Below are 23,477 nucleotides of genomic sequence, written 5' to 3' on the forward strand. Positions count from 1 at the left end.
AGCTCAGTTTTCCTCAAAATCAAGAACTCCACAACCATGTAGTCATCTCTGTCCAGACTGACCTCCTAACATATGGCCTTGACATTACATTTCAGAGGCATTTGAATTTCATTATGTATTCTTTGCTATTTTTATACTATAAATAGTTATAATTCTAATGTCTCATTACCTGAATATGTTGCTAGTTATACTGAATTTTACTTGTAAATTTTTTTATCTTTTGCCTCTTCATTGCCTTCACTATGGATACCTATATCTATTTGACTTTCTTGATGGGGGCAGAATTCTTTCTGCCATGCTGAATCTTCTATCTTGTCTGTGGGATTTTCATGTTTTATTCACCAATCAAGTTATGATATTTTCATATATAACAGCGGCATGTGACTGTAAAATTCTTATAAATCAAGATGTAAAGTGACTATAAGCTTCAGTCATTCATGTGTATTACCATTATTCTTACATTAAAATCTGTACAGTATTTACTGTATGCCCCAATTTGCAAGCCAATTTATACAAAATGACTCTGATATTAATTTAATACAGGTAGTCTTCAGCTTACAACAGTTCATTTAGTGACGGTTCAAAGTTACGGTACAACAGCCCTGAAAAAAGTGACTTATGACTGTTTTTCACACGATCACTGCAGCATCCCCATGGTCACATGATCAAAATTCAGATGCTTGGCAACTAGTTCATATTTATGATGGTTGCAGTGTCCCAGGGTCATGTGATCAGCTTTTGTGACCTTATTGTTAGAATGTTTTTCTTAGTGTATAACTGAAATCTGACTTAAAGCTATTTTTCCATGTTCTGTAATCTGTGGCATTATGGAAGGGGTATGCATGCTTTGTACTTGAAGAGTGCCATCATATTTTTCTCAATAGTGATTTTTTTCAAGGCTTAACAGAGTTCTTTCAATCTTTTCAGATAGGATTTATTTCACAGTCTTTTCAAATTGAATGAATCACCAACATAAAGAAGGTAAATGCATTTTTAGATTCTATCAACATCAGCATATTTTCTAAATCATATCAACGGTCCCACTGTTGCCCCTGTATACTGAATATAATATTTAAAGATTCTAAGAAATTAGGATAGATACTAAGACCCGTAACAATGATCAGATTATGACATAAATCCTATCTGTTAAGCCTTGAAAAAAATCATTTTATTGAGAAAAACGTAACACTCTTCAAATACAAAAGAAGTACTCCTATATTGCCACAGATTACACAACATGGAAAGATAGCTTTAAATCAGCTTTCAATTACACACTAAGAAAAACATTCTAACAGTAAGATCAGACAAGCAGTAGAGAATTGGGCTTAATGACATAAATGGTTCCTTCCAATCGCTATTTTTATTATTTTATTTTATTTTTATTCATTTTATTTTGTCACAACAATATATGTAGGTATCATACAAAAAGATTATATAGTAAATAAACACATATATGAGTAAATATAAGGAGGTATAAGCATATATATAGGAAGAAGAAAAGAAAAACAATAGGACAGGAACGGTAGGCACGTTTGTGCGCTTATGCACGCCCCTTATGGTCCTCTTAGGAATGGGGTGAGGTCAATAGTAGAAAGTTTTTGGATAAAACTTTTAGGATTATGGGAAGAGACCACAGAGTCAGGTAAAGTATTCCAAGCACTGATGATTCTGTTACAGAAGTCATATTTTCTGCAATCTAGATTAAAGCGGTTGACATTAAGTTTAAATCTATTAGTTGCTCTAGTATTATTGCAATTAAAGCTGAAGTAGTCTTTAACAGGAAGGACATTACAATAGATGATTCTGTGAGTTAAGCTTAGGTCTTGTCGAAGGCGACGGAGTTCCAAGTTTTCTAAGCCTAGGATTTCAAGTCTGGTGGGATAAGGTATTTTATTGTTTTCAGAGGAATGGAGAACTCTTCTTGTAAAATATTTCTGGACACATTCAATTGTATTGATGTCAGAGATGTGGTGAGGGTTCCAAACAGGTGAGCTGTATTCTAGAATTGGTCTAGCAAATGTTTTATATGCTCTGGTTAGTAGTGTGGTGTTTTTGGAAAAGAAGCTACGCAAAATTAGGTTTACAACTCTTAGAGCTTTTTTTGCTATGTAGTTGCAGTGGGCTTTGGCACTTAGATCATTTGACATGAAAACTCCAAGGTCTTTAACGGGATGGGGGTCGTCTGTAAGGTAATGTTCATCTAGTATGTATTTAGTTTTTGGGTTCTTTTTTCCTATATGTAAGACTGAGCATTTGCTGGTTGAAATTTGGAGCTGCCAATTTTTAGACCAAGCAGATAGATGATCAAGGTCGTTTTGAATGATAGAAGTATTGTCTGTGGTGTTAAATAGTTTGACATCATCAGCAAAGAGAACACAATTACTTGAGATGTGATCACAGAGATCATTAATGAGTGTTGGTCCAAGGACGCTGCCTTGAGGAACGCCACTCTTGACAGGAACAGGATTTGATAAAGCATTGCCAATTTTGACCACTTGTTGTCTGTTAGACAGAAAAGCAGATATCCATTTGTGGAGGGGTCCTGAGATGCCATAGGATGTTAGTTTTAGGAGAAGTTTATCTTGTACTTCTGATTCAAAAGCTTTGCAGAAGTCTATGTAGATTGCATCTATTGATTTGCCTTGATCGAGATTTGAACTCCATGTTTTTGCAGTGGAGAAGTTGTAAGTTACATGATAATTTTTTCCTGAAACCAAATTGTTTGTTGGAGAGTAGGTTGTTAGTTTCTAAGTGTGAGGTAATGGATTGGTTGATGATTATTGGTTACTGTATTAGTGATATTACTGGTTTATTACTAATTATTGTGACAGGCTTTTATGAAAGCATGAAGAATAAAAATGTTTCATAACAGGTTTAACCTGGAAAGTTTACAGTGGAACACCTTAAGCAGCAGCATTTTATTAATACGCTTGACAGTTATGAAGCAAATGTGTAGAAGAAGCTAATTATTCATATATGGGCACATGTGCAAAAATTACGTGGTACATGTACCTAACACGGCTCTCTATTCTATTTAGAGAACTGGCTTTACCAAACTGAACCAGATACAATAAAGCTAACCATCTATCAAAACAATTGTTTTCTCATATTTTATCAAAATAATCGTATTTTATCGAAATGTCCTTTAATCTCTTAGCTCCTCATCAACACGCACATAATGCAACCAACCGAAAGCGCCATATTTAAATCGGAAAAGCCTGTTTTGTTTGGATTCGGAAAACCAAAACATGGTGACCATCACTACTGTACCCAACCACCCATTTGCGAAGCCCAACAACCAATTCCACGAGAAAGTGGAAGCGGTGGTACTCCCCAATCGTAATAACATCTCGCGAGAGCAATAACAAGTCGGGAGAGATCGACCAACTCTTCCGTTCTCCCCCCTCCCCTTTTTTTTCCTTTCGGCCTAATCAACGCGGGCTCAAAAGCCGCGGCAACGCAGCGCCAGCGCCCGTCCTGCCAAACGCCCGCCCTTCCTTACTCGCTCACCTTTTCCTCAGTGCAGGACACGATGATGGAAGGGTATTTGCGGCTCAGCCACCGGAAAAATGCCGGGACCCCCATTACTTGGCCCGGACCCTTGGTCGCCCAGACCTTTGCGTGAGAAAACCGGCGACGAAAGATGTCCGGGTCACCGGGTCACCCCTAGCACGATGGGTAAAGGACGGAACTGCGCAGCACGTAGGGTAACGTCGCGAATGACGTAACTTCTCCAACTCCCCTGCTCCAAGTGAGCGGAAAAGCGGTTTCGGTTTCGAGTGGCTGTTGGTGGAGCCGGGCAGTCTCGCGGCAGAAAAAGGCGGGAGAATAGGCAGGGCTATGCTGGGTACTCATTGATAGCCACTCAATCTTGCGACAGTGATATTGGCTGGAGGACGTTTCGGGAAAAAAGCCAACATATCCGTCATGTGCTCCATTTTCCTTGTTCAAAAACTGTTTTTTCCCCCTAATTTTACCGACTGGTTTACCGCTCTCTCCATACATCCGAATTTGACATATTGAACTCCGTATTTGAAGTTATAACCCACTAGATTGCACCCTTGTTCAATCCGACGGCCCGCAAGTGAACTGACTTTCTTGACCCATGATCGGAATTTTTGGTATGGAGGTTCCACGCATCTGCCATGGAACCAGATTGTAGAAGGCTGCTGTATTGTGTGTTCATTGAAGGAATCCGATTCAGTAATAAAGCACTTTTTTTTTGTATACTCAAGATCTGTATCATAATCTCTTGTAGAGAGTTTTGCTAGAATGATAGTGGACTAGAGACCTATTAATGAATTAACATGGTGTCCTTCCTTGCCATTGTTTGTATGTGATTGTACTGGGCAGGGAGACATTGGACACACAATGGTGATAGTCCATTTGATTAAACAGTCAATTAAATTAATTTAAGGGGAGAATACATAACTATTCATATGATTCCTCCATTGTAGAGTGCATTGCAGGGCACAGAAATCTCATTTGCACATCTTATTTTGTGATGATTTATATGTTACATGTACAATAAATTACCTGGCATGTTGCATATATGTTGTGATTAGTTAGGGTAACCTGAAATGTCACGTGACCATGGGGGGGGTGGGCAGATGTTGGAACTTCAGAGCCTGGTCATAAGTATATCGGGGTGCCTGTCATATGTTTGAATGGTCACTAAGCAATTGGTCATAAGGACAATTTGTATCTACTTTATTTCATCCAGTGGAGGCAAATGGTTTAACAGTGATGGCTAACCTTTTTGTTGTCATGTGCTGAAAGCATGTGCCCGCACCTGCACCCTTAATGCAATGCGCACATGAAACCCCCCTGCACTCCCCCCGTGACCCATTTTGGGCCTTAAAGGCCTCCCTGCAGCCTCCTGGGAGCAAAAACGGGCCATAGGGGGCCCGTGCCACACACCCCATGCCGCACCCCGTGCCTCAATTTGGGCCTAGTAGGCTTCCCTACACTTATAACTCATAATTTCAACTGGCCATCGGCCAGCTTGTCATCAACGGCGGTCCAGGAGTTCCAGGCTTCCATGACGGCCTTGGACCTGATTCAAGTAACTGATGGCCCTACACACATTGGGGGAGGCACACTGGACTTGATTTATATCTCTGGACAGTGGTTTAATGATCTGGAATTAGGAGATTCAGTGACGGAACCTGTGTCATGGTCAGATCATTTTCTCCTTTGCCTGGACTTTCGGACCGCCGCTCACCACCGCAGGGAGACGGAACCAATGCGTTGGTTCCGTCCCAGGCGCCTGATGGACCCTGAGAGGTTCCTGACGGAGCTTGGGCCGTTCTCTGAGGATCTTGCCCATGGCACGGCTGAAGAACTAGTTGCAGCCTGGGAACAGGCCGCGGCTGGGGCTTTGGACCATGTCGTGCCTTTGCGGCCTCTGACCCGGCGTAGATCTCAATTGGCTCCTTGGTTTTCTGAGGAGCTGAGAGATGAAACGCCGGAGAAGACGCCTAGAGAGTACCTGGAGGTCTAGCCGTTCCGAGGCTGATCGGACACTAGTTAGGTCTTTTTCTAAGACCTACCTAGTGGCACTGAGGGAGGCAAAATGTTCTTATGTTTCCACCCTCATTGCGTCGGCAGATAACTGCCCAGCCGCCCTGTTTTGGGTGACCCACTCCCTCCTTCATCAGGAGGGGCAGGATGACCCCTTGCAGGGACGTGCTGAGGAGTTTAATGGTTATCTATACGATAAAATCGTTCAGCTTCGGGATAGTTTAGACCAAAATTGCGATGATCCAAGTGAGATGATGGAGACGCGTCTTGTTGAGGTTGTTTGGGATGAGTTTGATTCTGTGACTCGAGGACATGGATAGGTTACTGGGGAGGTTACATGCAACTACATGTTTACTGGACCCATGTCCCTCCTGGTTGGTGCTGGCACCACAGGAGGTGACACAAGGCTGGCTCCAGGGAATTATAAATGCTTCATTGTTGGAAGGGGTTTTCCCCGCCACCTTGAAAGAGGCGATGATGAGACCCCTCCCCAAGAAGCCTTCCCTGGACCCAGCTATTTTAGGAAATTATCGTCCAGTCTCCAACCTTCGCTTTGTGGCGAAGGTTGTAGAGAGTGTGGTGGCATGGAAGCTTCCCCGGTACCTGGATGAAGCTGTCTATCTAGACCCGTTCCAGTCCAGCTTCCGGTCCGGACATAGTACGGAGACAGCTTTGGTCGCGTTGGTGGATGACCTCTGGAGGGCCAGGGATAGGGGTTGTTCCTCTGCCCTGGTCCTATTAGATCTCTCAGCGGCTTTTGATACCATCGACCATGGTATCTTGCTGCACTGGTTGGAGAGTTTGGGAGTGGGAGGCACCGTTTATCGGTGGTTCTCCTCCTATCTCTCTGACCGGTCGCAGACAGTGTTGACAGGGGGGCAGAGATCGACCGCGAGGCGCCTTACTTGTGGGGTGCCTCGGGTTGATTCTCTCACCTCTCCTGTTCAACATCTATATGAAGCCGCTGGGCGAGGTCATCAATGGCTTTGGGGTGAGGTACCATCTGTACGCTGATGACAAGCAGCTGTACTTTTCCACCCCGGGCCACCCCAATGAAGCTGTCGAAGTGCTGTCCGCCTGGAAGCCGTACGGGTCTGGATGGGGAGAAACAGGCTCAAGCTCAATCCCTCCAAGACGGAGTGGCTGTGGATGCCGGCACCCCGGTACAGTCAGCTGCAACCGCAGCTGACTGTTGGGGGCGAGTCATTGGCCCCAATGGAAAGGGTGCACAACTTGGGTGTTCTCCTGGATGGACGGCTGTCGTTTGAAGATCATTTGGCGGCCGTCTCCAGAGCTTTTTACCAGGTGCGCTTGGTCCGCCAGTTGCGCCCCTTCCTTGACCGGGATGCCTTATGCACAGTCACTCACGCTCTTGTCACCTCTCGTTTGGATTATTGCAATGCTCTCTACATGGGGCTCCCCTTGAAGTGCACCTGGAGGCTTCAGCTAGTTCAGAATGCAGCTGCGCGGGTGATTGAGGGAGCCACACGTTGCTCCCACGTAACACCGGTCCTGCGCAGTCTGCACTGCCTCCCTGTGGTCTTTCGGGTGCGCTTTAAGGTTTTGGTTACCACCTTTAAAGCGCTCCATGGCTTAGGGCCCGGGTACTTACGGGACCACCTGCTGTTACCTTACGCCTCCCACCGACCCGTACGCTCACACAGAGGGTCTTCTCAGGGTGCCGTCCACCAAGCAATGTCGGTTGGCGGCCCTCAGGGGAAGGGCCTTCTCTGTCGGAGCTCCTACCCTTTGGAACGAACTTCCCCCTGGTTTGCGCCAATTACCTGACCTTCGGACCTTTCGCCGTGAGCTGAAAACGCATTTATTTATTCAAGCGGGACTGGCTTAAATTTTTAATTTTAAATAATTTTAATTGGGGCAACTATTTATGAATTTTAAGGGTTTTAAATTTGATTGTTTTAAATTTCGGCCATTTATGGAATATGCTTGTTTTAAGTCTTTGTTTTAATTGTATATTGTATTGTTTTATAATTTGGCTATACACCGCCCTGAGTCCTTCGGGAGAAGGGCGGTATAAAAATCTAAATAAATAAATAAATAAATAAATAATGCAATGCATGTGTGACACTCCCCTATGCGATCCCCATTCCTGTGCATGTCTGTGCGTCTCCCACATGTGCCCCGCCCCCTGCACATGTGTGGCAGAGACCCAAAAATCAGCTGGCTGGCAGGAGGTGCCCGCGCATACATGGTGGAGCTGAGTTGGGGCGACAGCTCACGTGCCTGCAGAGAGGGCTCTATGTGCCACCTGTGGCATGCATGCCAGAGGTTCACCAACATGGGTCTAACAGAACCCTTAATAGTTCAGTGTGATATGTTTGCAAAACACTTCAAAGACAAAAACGAGACTGCAAACCGTTATGTAACTCAATGACCAGTCCTGCAAGAGACACTTAGTACCACAGCTTATAATGAATTGCTGGGTTAAAAAACTGTGAAGATCCTGTTTGTTTCAATGTGCAAAGATTATTTAATGATCATTATCAATTTTAAAATATAAACAAAGTTTGTGAAAACAGTTTCTTCCAAGTTTTCAGTACATTTTATTGGGAGTATAAAAAGATAACAAATATCTTGCATCATCTATGAAAAACTAAAGATAAGATACATGTTTACAAATCTGATTTCTGAAATAATATGCTTTACTTCTATAGCTAAAAAATTAGCTATAGAGCTAAGCCAGAAATGCCATTATTCATGCAATCGTTCATTTTGTGACATTCCCTCTGTCCTCTTAATCATCCCCCTGCCCTTCTTTCTGCAACTATTTTCATAACTAAAAGCTTCCCTCCTGATGTAAACAGTAGTGAATCGTTAAAACTACAAATACAAACAAGGTCCCAACCCCATCAGTTGCTTTTTATTTAATGCAAAATTCATAATCGTATTAATAAACATGGTTGCTTTGACCTGAACTGAATCCATTAGTTTGATGGCCATTCAAATACAACAACAAACTTTTTTCAACCAAGCAACTGGATCAAGGAACAGGTATACAGGGAATATATAAATTAAAGGTCTACAATTTTCCAGCTCCAAAATTACTCTTCCCTCTCTCTTTGTATTTCAGATTTCAAATAAGTCCAGGTATAAATCTTACAGTGTTCTGGTTTTGGTGCTCTTTTAGCTTGGTTTTCAGAAGAATATTACAATCATTCATAAACATTGTCAGGAAATTGTTATTTGCCTAACTAGTTGGCCAGGCAATATATAAACTAACTATGTATGTTTGTAGAAAAGCATGATATTGCTTTAAGGCTGTGCTCATCATGCAAGCATCCTGATTGGTTGAGCTCTGTAGCCAATGTATAAAAGGACTACTAAATTATGGCTTGTGGGGAATCTACAGGGATGCTACAGCATTGTAACCTGATGACATGCTGCAACTGTATATTTGAGCTTTATGATCGTTGCTTGATCATGGCTAGTTATGATTCCTCAAGCTACTGACTGTTGTGAATTGAAATTTTGCCGAACTGAAAGACGACCTTGTTTGTTGTGCAAGTCTACATTGGTAAGAAGACTTGATATTTGTAACATACCTGGACTGACTTTATATGTGTATGACCTGGAATTGTTTTTGGACCATGTCTTTGCCTTTTCCCTAAAAGTAAAGGAATATCAAACCCCAGTTTGTCTGCAAGTGACTGTTATTGTATACAACCAGTCTCAGTCGTTTTCATGCGTAGGGTACTCTGATCAACAGTCCACAATTTTCGTTGTGAACCCAGATTACCCTTTACAAACATATTGGTTGAAAGTAGAATGACAGGATAATTTGGTGTGAAGAAGTGGCTATGGTAAGGTACATAAAAATGCCATCAGGATATCCATTCCAGATTGACTTCCTGAAACTACTTTCATCCTGAAAAATTGCTACTGGCTTTTTATCATTTGTTTGTAAATGAGTATCAAGTTAGTCATAGAAATCACTGAATCCATCTTCTTGTGAACAGTGTTCCTGAGGGCGTAGGGCTGCTTCAATATCAGAATTGCTGTCATCAGACTCTCCCCAAAAAGCTGGATTGGGAAACAGATAGGGAAAGAAATGACAATGCATCTAATGTCAACATAACCAATGATTTATATTATTTAGGATGTTAAGAGCCTTCAATGAATGGCAACTAGATAACAGTACAAATATTAAATACTGTAAGACCCCTATTTAACTGTAATCAAAGCCAAAGAAGTTCTCCTTCCATTGGTATATGGACTGGACTTGGTCTATCTGATTCATCATCCTCATTTAAGAGATTGTGCAATTGTCATCTTTATGAAACATTTTTTCTGGCTCATCTTTTTTGAGGAAAAAAGGGAAAACAAGTTTCTTGAGTGAATGAAGGTGAAAAAAATGGAGAAGTGGAGTTAGGTATCAGCATCATAAAGAGATTTTAAAAAGCTAGAAATACAAGAGAACCTCAGACTTAGACATATTAATCCTGAAGAAGCAGAAACTACAAGAAATTTTAGGCAATGAAAATTTCTCAGGAATTGCTACTATTAATATTTGGTATACAAAAATGGTATCCACATTATGATTGAAAAAGTTAAAGAGGTTCTTTTCCTCATGATAGATGAAGACAATCTGTGGGCCCAGGGTCACCTGCATCCGCCAGTCCTGGATCTGCACTTTCTGGAATCCCATAACTGTTGAAAACTAAAATGTGAATGATCTATGGCCACTTTATGTTTTGAACAGTCAAATAAAATCTGGAATCAACATATTTAAGGTAATGCAATCACTATGTGAATTGTATATATTCTGCTGCTTATCTTCAAAAAGGTTCTTGTAGCGCTAAAAATGCTGCAAAAATCACCTTCCTTATAATTAATGGCTATTTAGGGAGCAAGAAGCCTGTTGCTTTTCAGATGTTGGATTCAGACCTCCATCAGGCCTCTCGTCAAGAATAATGGAAATCCAGCAATATCTGGAGGGCTCATAGCCAAATTAACAGTGTAAGGATTTACAGTATAGAGATAAACAGAAGGACCCAGGTTAATTTTGTATATTACAGAAAAAAGTACTTTTCATATAATGTGTAATATGTGTGGAAGTCATTGACAAAAATATGAAACGGCAGCATCTTCAGGTTTTCACTATTTTCATCAACATGATGAAAGGAGATTGCAGTGTAAGGCCAGCCATTGTGGGGGAAGGCATACAGTACTGAAATGCATATAGAAAAGGAATAAAAGAATAATGGAGTTGGAAAGGACTTTGGAGGTCTTCTATTCCAGGGGTCTCCAACCTTGGCAACTTTAAGACTTGTGGACTTCAACTCCCAGAATCCCTCAGCCAGCTTTGCTGGCTGAGGAACTCTGGGAGTTGAAGTCCACAAGTCTTAAAGTTGCCAAGACTGGAGACCCCTGTTCTAGTCCAACCTCCTGCTCAAGCAGGAAACCCTATACCATTTCAGACAAATTGTTGTCCAATCTCTTCTTTAAAACCTCCAGTGTTGGAGCACCCCAACTGTAAATTGTTCCACTGATTAATTGTTTTAACTGTCAGGAAATTTCTCATTACTTCTAGGTTGCTTTGCTCCTTGATTAGTTTCCATCTATCACTTTTTGTCCTGCCTTCAGGTGCTTGCAAAAATTGGTTGACCCTTCTTCTTTATTGCAGCCCCTTAGATATTGGAATACTGATATCATGTCACCACTAGTTCTTCTTTTCATTAAATTAGACATACCCAGTTTCTGCAACCGTTCTTCATATGTTTTAGCCTCCAGTCCCCTAAGGGATAGAGCTTGCATCACAATGCTGCTTACATCATCACTATGATTCCATTTACTCCTTTCTGCAGATGCCACAGCAGATATGAAGATAACTATTCATCCCCTTTCAACATTCCTTTAACAGCCATGATCACAAAAGAAAAACTTATTTTGTAAATAAGCTAATTTGATGTGGTGGTTAAGGGGATCTGGCTAGGAAGTGAGAGATTGCTTTTCTAGTTCCACCTTGCCAACTGGGTAACCTTAAGCCAGTCCCTCTCTTTTGGCCCCAAAAGAAGAAAAAGACCCTTTCTGAAAATATAGCCAAGAAAACTAGAGGGCTTGCTCTGGTAGTCCTCAAAAGAAGACTGACATAAGGGCACAAATTTATTTGAGGGCAAAAATGCCGAGTGTTGTTCCATTCCTTCTTAGAACCAAGATGCCACTACATAGACTACAAGAGCCCTAGTAAGATTCTATATTGCCAGAAAGAAAACCCCCCAAAAAAGTCTAATTGTATTAGGTGACTATAACTAATAATATCCTTACCTTTAGATTTTATTGTAGATGTTATTCCTCTTTGATTTTCATCTCTATAAAAAAAGAAAAATATGTCAGTGCTCATTAATAGGTAGATAGGTGGTTATATTCTGCTCAATAACAAGTGGACATGTGGATATATTCAGATATAACTTAAGATCAGAATGAATTCTAAGAACAGCGGATTAAAAACTTTAGAATTCAGTTTTAACCAAGGACAATAATAATATTTGTATTTCACTGTTTAAGACTTCCTAGTTTCCAGACCATTTTGCCATTTTCTCTGGATTAAGGTTTTTATATATTTCTGTGTATACAGAATATCTAGCATGTAGCAAACCAACATCATACTCCAGAAAAACAACCAGTATGAACAACAGTTTTAAAAATTAGCAAAGAAACATAAGTTTGTAAATAGTTTAATAAAAGTATACATATTTATAGAAAATTACTAGCTTGGGAGAAATAAATTTCCACTGAAAATTTATTTATTTATTTATTTATTTATTTATTTATTAGATTTCTAGACCGCCCTTCTCCCGAAGGACTCAGGGCGGTGTACAGCCTTATTAAAACACATAGGTACACAATAAATTTAAAATACATTTAAAATGAAATATTTAACCGGCCAATTTAAAACTAAAAACGGTCAAACGACCGATATAAAACCCTAAACTATAAAATCACCATTAAAAACCCATAACTTAAAAAACTAACCCAGTCCAGCGCAGATAAATAAGTAAGTTTTGAGCTCGCGGCGAAAGGTTCGGAATAAATAAAATAAGTTTTATCTATAGAATATCCAACAAAAGTCACTATGTATTACAGAAACACCTTCAATTGTGTTGATCACATCAAACTGTAGAATGTGCTTAGAAAAATGGGAATCCCAGAACACCTCATTGTCCTCATGTGAAACCTATGTACAATTGAAGAAGTTATAGTCTTATGAGAACATGTGGCTCTATACTTTCCCTTTATTTATTCAATTTATATGCTGTATGTTTATTATGGGAAGTCTACTAGTAAAGGTCAAAGAGTACAGTGGGACTAAAATTAAATATGAAGGAGAGTAAACTAATGACAACAGGTAGAACTGCCAACCTTTGAATATACAGTGAAAATATTGAAATGGTGGATAGCTTCTGCCTTTTGGAACCAACTATTAATATAATGGAATAAGCAGTCAAAAAATTTACTAAGTACAACAACAGCCACAAAGGCCTTGGAAAAAAACTACCAGGATGTATGTATATTTACAATGATCAGATTTGTGCAAGCAATGGTATTCTCTGCAAAACTCAATGGAAGTGAAAGTTGGACTTTAAAGAACCAGAGTAGGAAAATATTGATGCTTTGAATGTTGATGTGGGAGAAAGCTTCTATAAATTAGTTGGACAGTCATCAAAACAAAGAAAAGGATAAGTGAACAAATCAACTCAGAATTCTCACCAGAGATACAAATGACCAGGTTCAAATTATCCTACTGTGGATATACTATACTAAGACCTAACTTTCAGGAGAATATCTAATTTTGGAAAAGCTAGAAGGAAAGAGAAGAACAGGATGAGTACGTTGGATAGATTCATTTACAGAGCACTGTTGGAAGACCTAAAAGTTCAGGCTAGGGACAGATTATCATGTGGAAAAAATATCTGATTAAATGTTCAGATGGCTGTAACACTATAATTATGAAAGAATGTCCAACTGAAATAATGTATTGTTCTTTCTCAAGATTTCCACAGAACTGTTATAAGCTAGTTGAAAGAAATGTCACATATTTATTCTAAGATGTCTGCATAAATAATATCTAACATATGAATAAATTCATATTGTACAATGGTGCAGCAGTATTTGTATTATTCATATTTCTAGTTTCAGACACTTCTCTTGGTATATAAGAAAAGTGCTTACATGCATACACATATGCATATAAATGTATAAATATACATACCGTATTTTTTGGAGTATAAGACGCACTCCCCCCCAAAAAAAGAGGGTCAAAATTTGGGTGCGTTTTATACACCAAATGTAGCCCTGCCAGCCCCCCCGGAAAATGGGGCGTGCGGAGGCAGCAATAGGCTATGGCAATCCCTGCCTGAAACAACTGATCTTTGGGAGGCCAATCTAACCAACAATCAGCTGCTTGTGCTAATCAGGCTGTGCTGAAACGGGCTGTTTGCTGCAAGGAGACAAACTGCTGGGAGGCAGAGGCAGATTTTTTTTCTTGGGCTAATCATGCTGTGTTGAAAATGAAAATGAAACAGGATGTTTACTGTTTGTTGCAAGAAGGCAAATTGCTGGGAGGCAGAGGCAGATTTTTTTTTCTTGTTTTCCTCCCCAAAAAAGGTAAGTGTGTCTTATAGTCCGGAGTGTCTTATACTCTGAAAAATATGGTATGTATCAATTCAATATATTAAACTTATGATTATGAATGATACTTCAGACTATTTTCTTAGGTCATCTGTGATAGGATTCCAATATCCTTCCATTTGATTGGAGTAAATGGTCATCCCTACTCCATTTATTCATCCCCCCCCCCGGTCTTCCTTTGCCACTGCTGTATAGCCACAATTGTTATACATTCTGATGCCACAGTTGTAGTAATTTGTTTGTGTTAGGAGGAGTGATTTGGCACAAACAGGTTAGAGTCCAATTCTAGTCAAAAACATCAAATTAGAGTTAAACAAAACTACTTCAGAAAAATCTTCCGTAATTAAAAAAAATCTCTGCAATGTTCTACAATAAGTCAATTTGTTTTATGAGTTCTTAACCTTAAGTGGTGTAGGCACAAACTACACAGATGAGTTCAAAACTCTGTTCATTTTCCAAGGAAGCTTGGTACATGTCTACTTTTTCCACAGCTACAAGTAACCAGTATGCCACAATGTCACATAAACCCCATTTGGTATACAAGGTTTACGACGTCTTCATTACTGAAACAAAGAATACCTTGTCAATCTTCAAAAGCTGATTATATCACTTTGTCTTATGGATTTTTACACTATTTACGTAAATCCTAGTTGGAGAAGCTAAATGAATCCAGAAATAAAGGCTTGAATAAGGAATTGATTCCTACTCAAACCACTCAAGAGAAAGAAATCTCCCTCCCATGCTTTTCAATAAAGAACTTTATTTCATAATGTATTCTATTGTTAAAAAGTTTAAAACATCTTTCCTTTATGAATTACTCCACTTTCTATAACATTCTATAGTTGTTCTATGGGAAGAAATACTCATTTTCCAGTTTTGTATCTTCTACTATTAATGCACAATCCACAAGCAAAATACAAAAAGCAGATGCTTATTTACCTTAAGTTAACGGCAGGTACTCCATAGACCTCATCTACCCCTTTTGCAAGCCCCCAAGGTAAGACAAGGCAACAGTTTTAGATATGGGGAGGGGTTGTTTTTGTTTTGGTTAAGTGTGGGGAGAAAAATAAAAATATTATTTATTTCCAAATCTTTGAATGATCTCCCAAAACATGCCAGTATCTTCAATAGTGAAGAAAATGGTAAGTGAGCATCTGTCTACTCTATACAAGTTCAAATCACCAGGACCAGACGAATTACACCCCAAGGTTCTGAAGGAACTGGCAGACAAGATCCACTGAATTTATCTTTCAAAGATCCTGGACACTGGGGAACTGCCAGAGGACTGGAAAAGAGTTGATGTGTAGTTCTTATCTTCAAAAAAGGAAAAAAACTAGATCCAGGAAACTACAGACCTATCAACCTGACTTCAATACCAGGGAAGATTCTGGAAAAGATAATCAAGCAATGAGTCAGTGAACACCTAGAAGCAAACAAAGTAATAACCAAAAGCCAACATGGCTTTGTCAAAAACAGATCATGCCAGACTAATCTTACTGCATTCTTTGACAAAGTGGCAAAATTACTGGACCAGCGGAATACTGTCAATATAATTTACTTGGACTTCAGTAATGCATTTGATAAAATAGATCTTAACCTACTATAAAGTAGGTAAAGTAGAAAAATGTGGGTTAGACAGAATCACCACCAGATAGATTCATAACTGGCTGACCAGCTGCACTCAACGTGTAGTCTTTAATGGAACTGCATCTACATGGAGGGAAGTATGCAGCGGGGTATCCCAAGTCTCTCTTTTAGGCCCAGTTTTCTTCAACATCTTCAATGATTTGGACAAGGCAATCATATTTGATGATATCAAGCTAGCAGGAATAGCCAACACTCCAGAAGATAGGCTTAAGATACAGAAGGATCTTGACAGACTTGAACATTGGGTGCTATCTAACAAAATGAAATTCAATGGTGAAAAAAGTAAGGTTCTACATCTAGTCAAGAAAAACAAAATGTACAGGTACAGCATATGTGGTACCTTATTCAATAGTAGTATTGAGAGGAATCTTGGAGTCTGGTGGATAATCACTTAAATATGAGCCAGCAGTGTGCTGCAGCTGCCAAAAAAGCCAACACAGTTCTAGGCTGCATAAACAGGGATAGAATCAAGATCACGTGAAGTGTTAATACCACTTTATAATGCTTTGGTAAGGCCACAATTAGAACACTGAATCCAGTTTTGGTTGCCACGATGTAAAAAAGATATTGAGACTCTATAACAGGGGTGTCCAAACTACGGCCCGCGGGCCAACTGCAGCCCGCGGGTCAGTTTTTATTGGCCCGCAGCAAATTCTGAAAATATAATTGAATATGGCCCGCACATGGCGCTTGAGCTCAACTCTGTTGCACTTCTCAACCAGCCCCAGTACTAGAAACTCAGCGGCCGCCTGGGGCTGCCGCCTTCACCATTCTGCCCGGCTTCCCAGGTGGGGCGGCCTGGTGCAATAGAAGGTTGCGCAACGTCTCAGGTAAAATATGTAATAAAAATCGTAGATAGCTCCTGTTTCTGTACGTGACTCTTCCGTCCCGGCGCAGGGCTGTTGCAAAGAGGGTTGGAGCAGTTCAGCCGCTGAGTGGCAGGGGGAGCTCGCGCAGCGACGGAAAGGTGGCGCCTGCGTAGCTGCGCCACCAAAATGGGCAACTCTGAGGATGAATTTCGGCGGCGGGATCCGCCGGGGCGGCGGTGGGGGGCAGCAGCGCGCGGGATAGGCACAGGCGCTGCTCCCGCCGCCGCCCCGTCCCCCGTCCCTCCGGAGCGCGGACTGAAGCGAGGTGGTGCCCCTCGGCCGCCCGGGAGGAAGAGGCGGCGGGAGGCGGACGGAGAGCCGCTGGTGGTTCCGGCCAAGTCCCGTTCGGAGGCCGGGCCAGGCGGGAGGCGGCCCAGGGCTGGTGAGTCAGGCGGGAGGCGGGGAGTGGGGGAAGAGGCTGAGGGGATCGCCGCCTGGGAGCCACTGACTGCCGCCTGCTCTCCACCTAGAGACGAAGGGCCGCGGGAGGCCGCCGCCCCGCTGCTGCTTCAAGGGCCGGAGGACGCCCGCTGCGGACTCGAGGCCCGGGCGGTGCTACTGCTTTTGGAGGCCCCGGCCGCGCCCCGCACGCCCCCACTGCCCGCCAGCCGCTGGAAAGGGGCCCCGGCTAATGCGAGGCCGGGCTGGCTGTGGGAGCTGAGCTCGTTGACGGGCACCCCGGCCGTAGCTCCTTGGGAGGCCGATCAGGTGCGTGGCTGCAGCGAAGCGTCGGGCTCTTCTCCAGGGTCCTCCCTTCCCCTTGGGGGCAGCTGAGCCGTTGCTCTTTTGCGGCGTTTCTGTCCCCGGAGCATCCCGAGGCCGAGTTCGCCTTCAATCCAAAGGACAGCATCACTGCTCCCACTGAGAGCAATGTTCTTCACATTATAGGTGAGTTAGAAATACACACAGTAATCATGTGTCAATATGTCACCTCTTGTGTGTGGCCCGGGCCTTTGCTTATTTTTCTGTATTTGGCTCTCACCAAAAAAACTTTGGACACCCCTGCTCTAGAAAGAGTGCAGAGAAGAGCAACAAAGATGATTAGGGAACTGGAGGCTAAAACAGTATATATAAAGAACGGTTGCTGGAACTGGGTGTGTCTAGTCTAATGAAAAGAAGGACTGGGGTGACATGATAGCAGTGTTCCAATATCTCAGGGGCTGCCACAAAGAAGAAGTTAAGCTATTCTCCAAAATACCTGAGGGCAGGACAAGAAGCAATGGGTGGAAACTAATCAAGGAGAGAAGCAACCTAGAACTAAGGAGAAATTTCCTGACAGTTAAAACAATTAATCAATGGAACAACTTGCCTCCAGAAGTTGTAAATGCTCCAACACTGGACCTTTTATAAAGAGATTGGATAACCATTTGTCTGAAGTGGTGTAGGGTATCCTGCCTAAGCAGGGGGTTGGACTTGAAGACCTCCAAGGTCCCTTCCAACTCTGTTTTTCTATTCTAATGTTACCATATCTCTTTCAACAATTCTTATATTGACATTTATGCTAAAGGAATAGGAGTATAACACCATCAGAGCATTCAGTAATGCTCAGAGCATTCACTAATGCACCATCAGAGCATTCAGTAAACTTTCCACCATTCAGTAAACTTTCCTTTCTTTTAAGAATTTAAGGACTTCAACTGTTTTTGCATCCATAAAGCATTTCTCTTTTTATCACCAACCATCTATACTTATAAGCATTTTAATTACTATGTTTGCACTTTAAAAAACTGACCCTGACATTGTCCCCTTTCTTCTAGTTCAAGAATTGGTGTACAAAACTAAGAAAAATTATATTTAAAGTCCAAGATAATTCATTTATGACCAACCTTAAAGGACTATTTAACCCTTACCTCATTCTCTAATTTGGAGCTGATGTTGATGAATAAAGCCATTGTCTTTCTAAAATTAATTTCAAAATTCACTACTTCTCCATATTTTAATATGTCTTCAATGATCAAAGGAAAAAGCTTATTTAGCTTAAGCAGTATTAAGGCAATGTCATCTGCAAAGTCATTCATCTGCTTCTATCTATGAAGCTATTACTTTTATCAATGTTTTGAACTGTGCTGTGCTGTAGTTTTAGTAGACTAGTCCACAATCATCTTTGGTCACATTTATTCAGAAGGTTTAAAGGAAGAGAAGTGCAACAACTATCTCGTTCTTTTATATTGCTAACATGGGGATAGTATAGATGAGAAACAGGCTGTTTATAAACTACCAGAAATCTAAAATAATGATTTTCAATTAGAAACCAAGACAGCGGGCTTAGATAATTAATTCAAACATCACTAAATATCTGGGCTATGTCTTCCATGAACAGAGAATCCAGGAAAGCCCACATTGTAAATCTTATACAAATGACATCAAAATCTACAATGGCCATCAAAAGATTCTTCTACTCGCAAGGAAATAAACTGATACCAGCAGCACTGAAACTTTTTGAAACTAAAACTCAGTCCATATTTGAATAGTTGCTAAAATATAAATTTCATTTGGAAATAGACTGAGAAATGCAATTTGAATTTAGCAAAGAAACAGTGACCCCTCCTGGTCATTGTAGTTATCTGTGAAGATTAAAATGAAGCATTTATCAGAGACTATATTTGAAATCATCAGTACAAATAGCTACAAGTGGTAACTAGCAATTTATTCAAGTGAATAAAATATTTAAAGAAAAAGACACTTCTGTTTAAAAAGCCAATTTAAATAGCCAATCAGATAAGAATTTTATGAAACTCAAAAGCAAGTCCTATTGTCCTTAATATATTACTTGGTAAATAAAAGAACACTGAAATCTTAAGGCATACTTCAGGAAGCCAACTTAAATATTTTGGGTTTTATTTTTTACATTCAAATGTTGCAAAAAAAAAAAAAAGGCTTCTAAGAAAAGAAATTGCATCTAGTCCAAAACTGCAAGGACAGTCTGCTACTGACATCCACTGGCTGATTGTATTGCTACAAAGCAGTCAAATGCCACACACATTGCTGCAACCATTGGTTTAATAATTATGCTATAACTACTAAGGATATATAACTACTAAGGACTTTTGGATCATTTGTTTCATGTAAATATGTTTCCTTTGAATGTAATGTAATAAGTTAGAAAGTTTGTGTCCAAGTTTAAACGTATTTTTAGTAAGCAGCGGAACTCTGGCCAGAAAATTGTTTTCAACTAGGATACAACAGGGTAATATTTGCTGGAGAAGAGGAAGCTGTGGCATGCACCTCCACACAAAAGGGAACAAGTGGCCTTCAATCGGAGAGCAGCTTTCTATTAAGACTCACTCCTTCGTACATTATGCCTTTCATCCCCACTCAACCACAAAATGATTTTGCTGTTGGACACACAATGGTGGAAAAGATTTACATTGAAAGAATCTTTAATAATAAACTGTTGCAGGTCTGCCTACTTCCCCCACAATTTATAATACAATAAACATTGGATTCTATTAAGTCTCATGCACTGAAGTTGCACTGGAAAAAAAGAATATGAAAGCACTCAATTCTTCCCATCTCCAGTGCCATAATAGTGAAATGAGCATGGATAAATGTGCTAAGAGTATCTCTTTGCATCTTTTATAGCTTGTGTGTATTAATCTGTAAAGCTTATTAAGAAAGTCATTGCTATGCAAAGCAGCACCCAATCTCTTTTACTTGCTTTTCAACAGAGTGCAGTGTTTAGCCAATAGGACTTGTCCACTGCCCCTCATTCTGCATTCATAACATGCAACATTTGCACAATGTATCTCTCAAAGACTGCTGAATAAAAGCCTTAATACTCATGTAAACAACTGCAAACCAATTACTTAATGAATCAGGTCCACGCATAATGAGGTGCCAGACAAAGAGCTATAAATGCATTTTTGCGCCCAAGCCTCTGCTTTAAAGTAAAATCCCTCAGCTGTAGTTTGGGCTTAACTAGCACATCATAATTATTGTCTGTAGGACATCAGTGGAAGCCATTTTAAAAAAAAAATTAGGTCCATCAGGGTATTTCACGAGTCGCTCATCAGCTCAGTGACTAAATACTATGGGGGGGGGGTTGAATTAAACGTACCACAGAGGTACTAGACTGTTATGTTTATTTTCAAGTACTGGTTTTCAAGACCACTTGTAAAAGCACGAAGGTGCAAGAAATAACAATAAGTGGAATCTTTAGACATCAGCCTGTAAGAAATTTCTCTGTATCCAAACTGCAAATAAATACCTTATCCCTTCTTTCACACTTTATTGGTAACATCTTTATAAAAGCATCATCCAATATAAGATTGGAAATGTTACTATCAATGTGGTTTTAAAAGGCCTTTATTTTCCTTATAGAGAAAATTAAAATGCAAGTATTTTTAAAAATAACTATTAACTCATGTTATACTGTGCAATGAATTTTTTCCTATTAGAATAAGAACGTCCCTTGCTTCTTTATGCTAGAGTGTGCATTATATGAACAGTAATTTAATAAGTATAAGAAACTGCTCGTTCATATTATAGTTCAAAGCATATTTCCAGAATATTTTTAAAAATGTTGATAGTGTTTATATGTTTATTCTTTTTATATAGCAAACAGTATTTGAAGATATTTCTTTGACTTATTATTCCTTCAAATAGCAATAACTTATGAAATGAAAATATAATTAATATATTTTAACAAATTAACTTCAGAAAGTATTATTCTCCAACTTCAGTTCCTGAAAATCAAGTCTAAAATAAATGCATTGTACAGTGTATAAAGTGAATTATTATTTATTCTATAGGCTGCTCAATTAATTTTATTCCATGACTACATAGTACCAATTTTACATAATTATATAGTTAAAATAAAAAAATGTTATAAATGTTACTAAGTAGGGACAGGCATATTATTCTATAACATAATCAAAAAGATCAGAAAATACAAATGAGACTTTCAAACATAGAGCAGCACAATCAGGCTATGAAAGTGTGTTGACAATTATTACGTAACAATCTAAAGCCAATTTAAAATTCCAGAATTATTTACTATGCTTCATTTACTTATAACTCTTGATTGCTAGCAATTTGAATCATGCTGCTGATAGAAAAAATGTGTAACACAAAATCACCCAAAGAACAGGGGGGGGGAGGGGGGGAGTAGATAAATTGCATCTCTTTAGGAAAAACAAGGACATTAATTAAATGCTCTCAATTTGAAATTACAAAACAAAAACAAAAAACAAAAACCAGATAGTCTAGCATTTTAGTGAATATGAAAACAGGAATTGAGCTGAAGTTCATTTACATCTCAACTCCATCCAGGAGATGACACACCATTTTATTTCTTGAAGACTTTATGTTTTATGTCTGCCCTTTTCTTGACAACTTCCATTGTCTAGTCTCTAAGTAGTCCTACTGAGAGCAGCTGTACATGCTAATCTGTGGTTCACTGAGATGTCAATGGAGTCTTGAAATAAGAGAATAACAGCTGCAAAACAATACCTGGCTTTAGTACAAATATTTTCTAAGGTGTTCTTGTCTTTAATGTTATTATTTTAGAAAGACGAATCTGAACTGTAGCCAGAGATCAAAATATTGTTGTCAGCATTCCATGAAATTCCCAGAGGCATTTCTTAGAAATAGTTGAAACAATTCACTAATGAAACACTTTAACGATTTTACCTTGACAAAGAGCTTTTCCTCTCCAGAGATGAAAAACTGGGCTCAGAACTGGTTCCATTACTTTTTTGTTCTTTTAAGCCACTGATGTTCAAACCTGAAAGATAAAAACCAAATACTTCATTAGTTGTTGGCTAAAATAAATGAGAAATTATAATCCTGCACTATAACTTCTGGTCTGAAGAACCGATAATAATAGATGTTGTGTAGCAAAAAAAAGTTTAAAAATACATTTAGATTTTACAGCATGTTATTAATAAACATAGTTCCCTTTAGTACATCTAGGCAATTTAATGGTTCCCTACAAATAATGTGCCTATATTTTTCACTACTACTGTTTATACTGTAGTAGTGGAAAATATAGAATACTATATATAATGGTAGAAAGTAAGGCAGAAGTTTTAATAGTGTTTTTATAAGAGCTTATTTTCTTGTTAATAAAATATTATAACATTGTGTTTTCTTTAAAATAATGATTTTTAATCCTTGAGCTTTTCCTAGAATTTATTCTTCTTTATATTAGTGTTCGATACTTATTTTCAGATGCAGAAATGGTCTTAAATCTGGATTGATAGTAAGCATTTGTGGTAATTTAACACCCAGCATTGGTCCGGCTGTAATAAACAAATATTGTACATTATAGTAGAAAACAAATCACAAATATTAAATAATCAGGAACCTAAATAGACAACTTAATATTATAATGCATGTCTTTTAAATAGAGGACATAATATTGTAATTTGGTTTAACATTATACATTGTCATGTCCTTATATATATCATATGCTGTCAGTTAGAAGACACAAAGATTGCAAGACCAAAGAAGTTAGCAACCAAATCCCATTCATACCACTATGTATTATTACTATAATTAGTAATTGATTAAATTAATATCATAACTATAATATATAGTAATATTAAATATTAAAGCAGAAGCTAACAACTTCAAAATAGTTTATAATTCACAAAACATCTTTATTTTGACCCTGATTTATACAAAACTTTTGGATAATTATTTGGATGAATGAAATTTATAACCAAAACTATTCTAAAATATGTTTGCTTTATGCCTGTCATTATAATACACAGAATATGTTTCACAAAATACATTAGAGATTGAGATGGAATAAATAAGTTTGTTGGAGTTTTCCTAGCTATTGTA

The 23,477-nt window shown here is 39.3% G+C and overlaps 2 protein-coding genes across 3 annotated transcripts in view; both read right to left on the reverse strand.

The window, feature by feature from the left end:
• Positions 1–3,669, reverse strand: part of XRN2 (5'-3' exoribonuclease 2) — an 84,617-nt gene extending 80,948 nt beyond the window's left edge. Inside the window, exon 1 of the mRNA XM_058175329.1 lies at positions 3,511–3,669. Coding sequence (XP_058031312.1) covers positions 3,511–3,585 — 75 coding nt within the window. The 5' untranslated portion in view covers positions 3,586–3,669. The remainder of the gene's footprint in view (positions 1–3,510) is intronic.
• A 4,336-nt stretch (positions 3,670–8,005) lies between these two features.
• KIZ (kizuna centrosomal protein) overlaps positions 8,006–23,477 on the reverse strand; it is a 66,461-nt gene continuing 50,989 nt past the window's right edge. For both annotated transcript variants that reach the window (XM_058178332.1, XM_058178331.1), the window contains exons 11-13: positions 22,320–22,413; positions 11,809–11,852; positions 8,006–9,564 (exon numbers count right to left, since the gene is read on the reverse strand). In XM_058178332.1, the coding sequence (XP_058034315.1) occupies positions 9,461–9,564; positions 11,809–11,852; positions 22,320–22,413 (242 nt within the window). In that variant the 3' untranslated portion in view covers positions 8,006–9,460. The remainder of the gene's footprint in view (positions 9,565–11,808; positions 11,853–22,319; positions 22,414–23,477) is intronic.

The sequence above is a fragment of the Ahaetulla prasina genome, chromosome 3, assembly GCF_028640845.1.
Source record: "Ahaetulla prasina isolate Xishuangbanna chromosome 3, ASM2864084v1, whole genome shotgun sequence".
Lineage (NCBI taxonomy): Eukaryota > Metazoa > Chordata > Lepidosauria > Squamata > Colubridae > Ahaetulla > Ahaetulla prasina.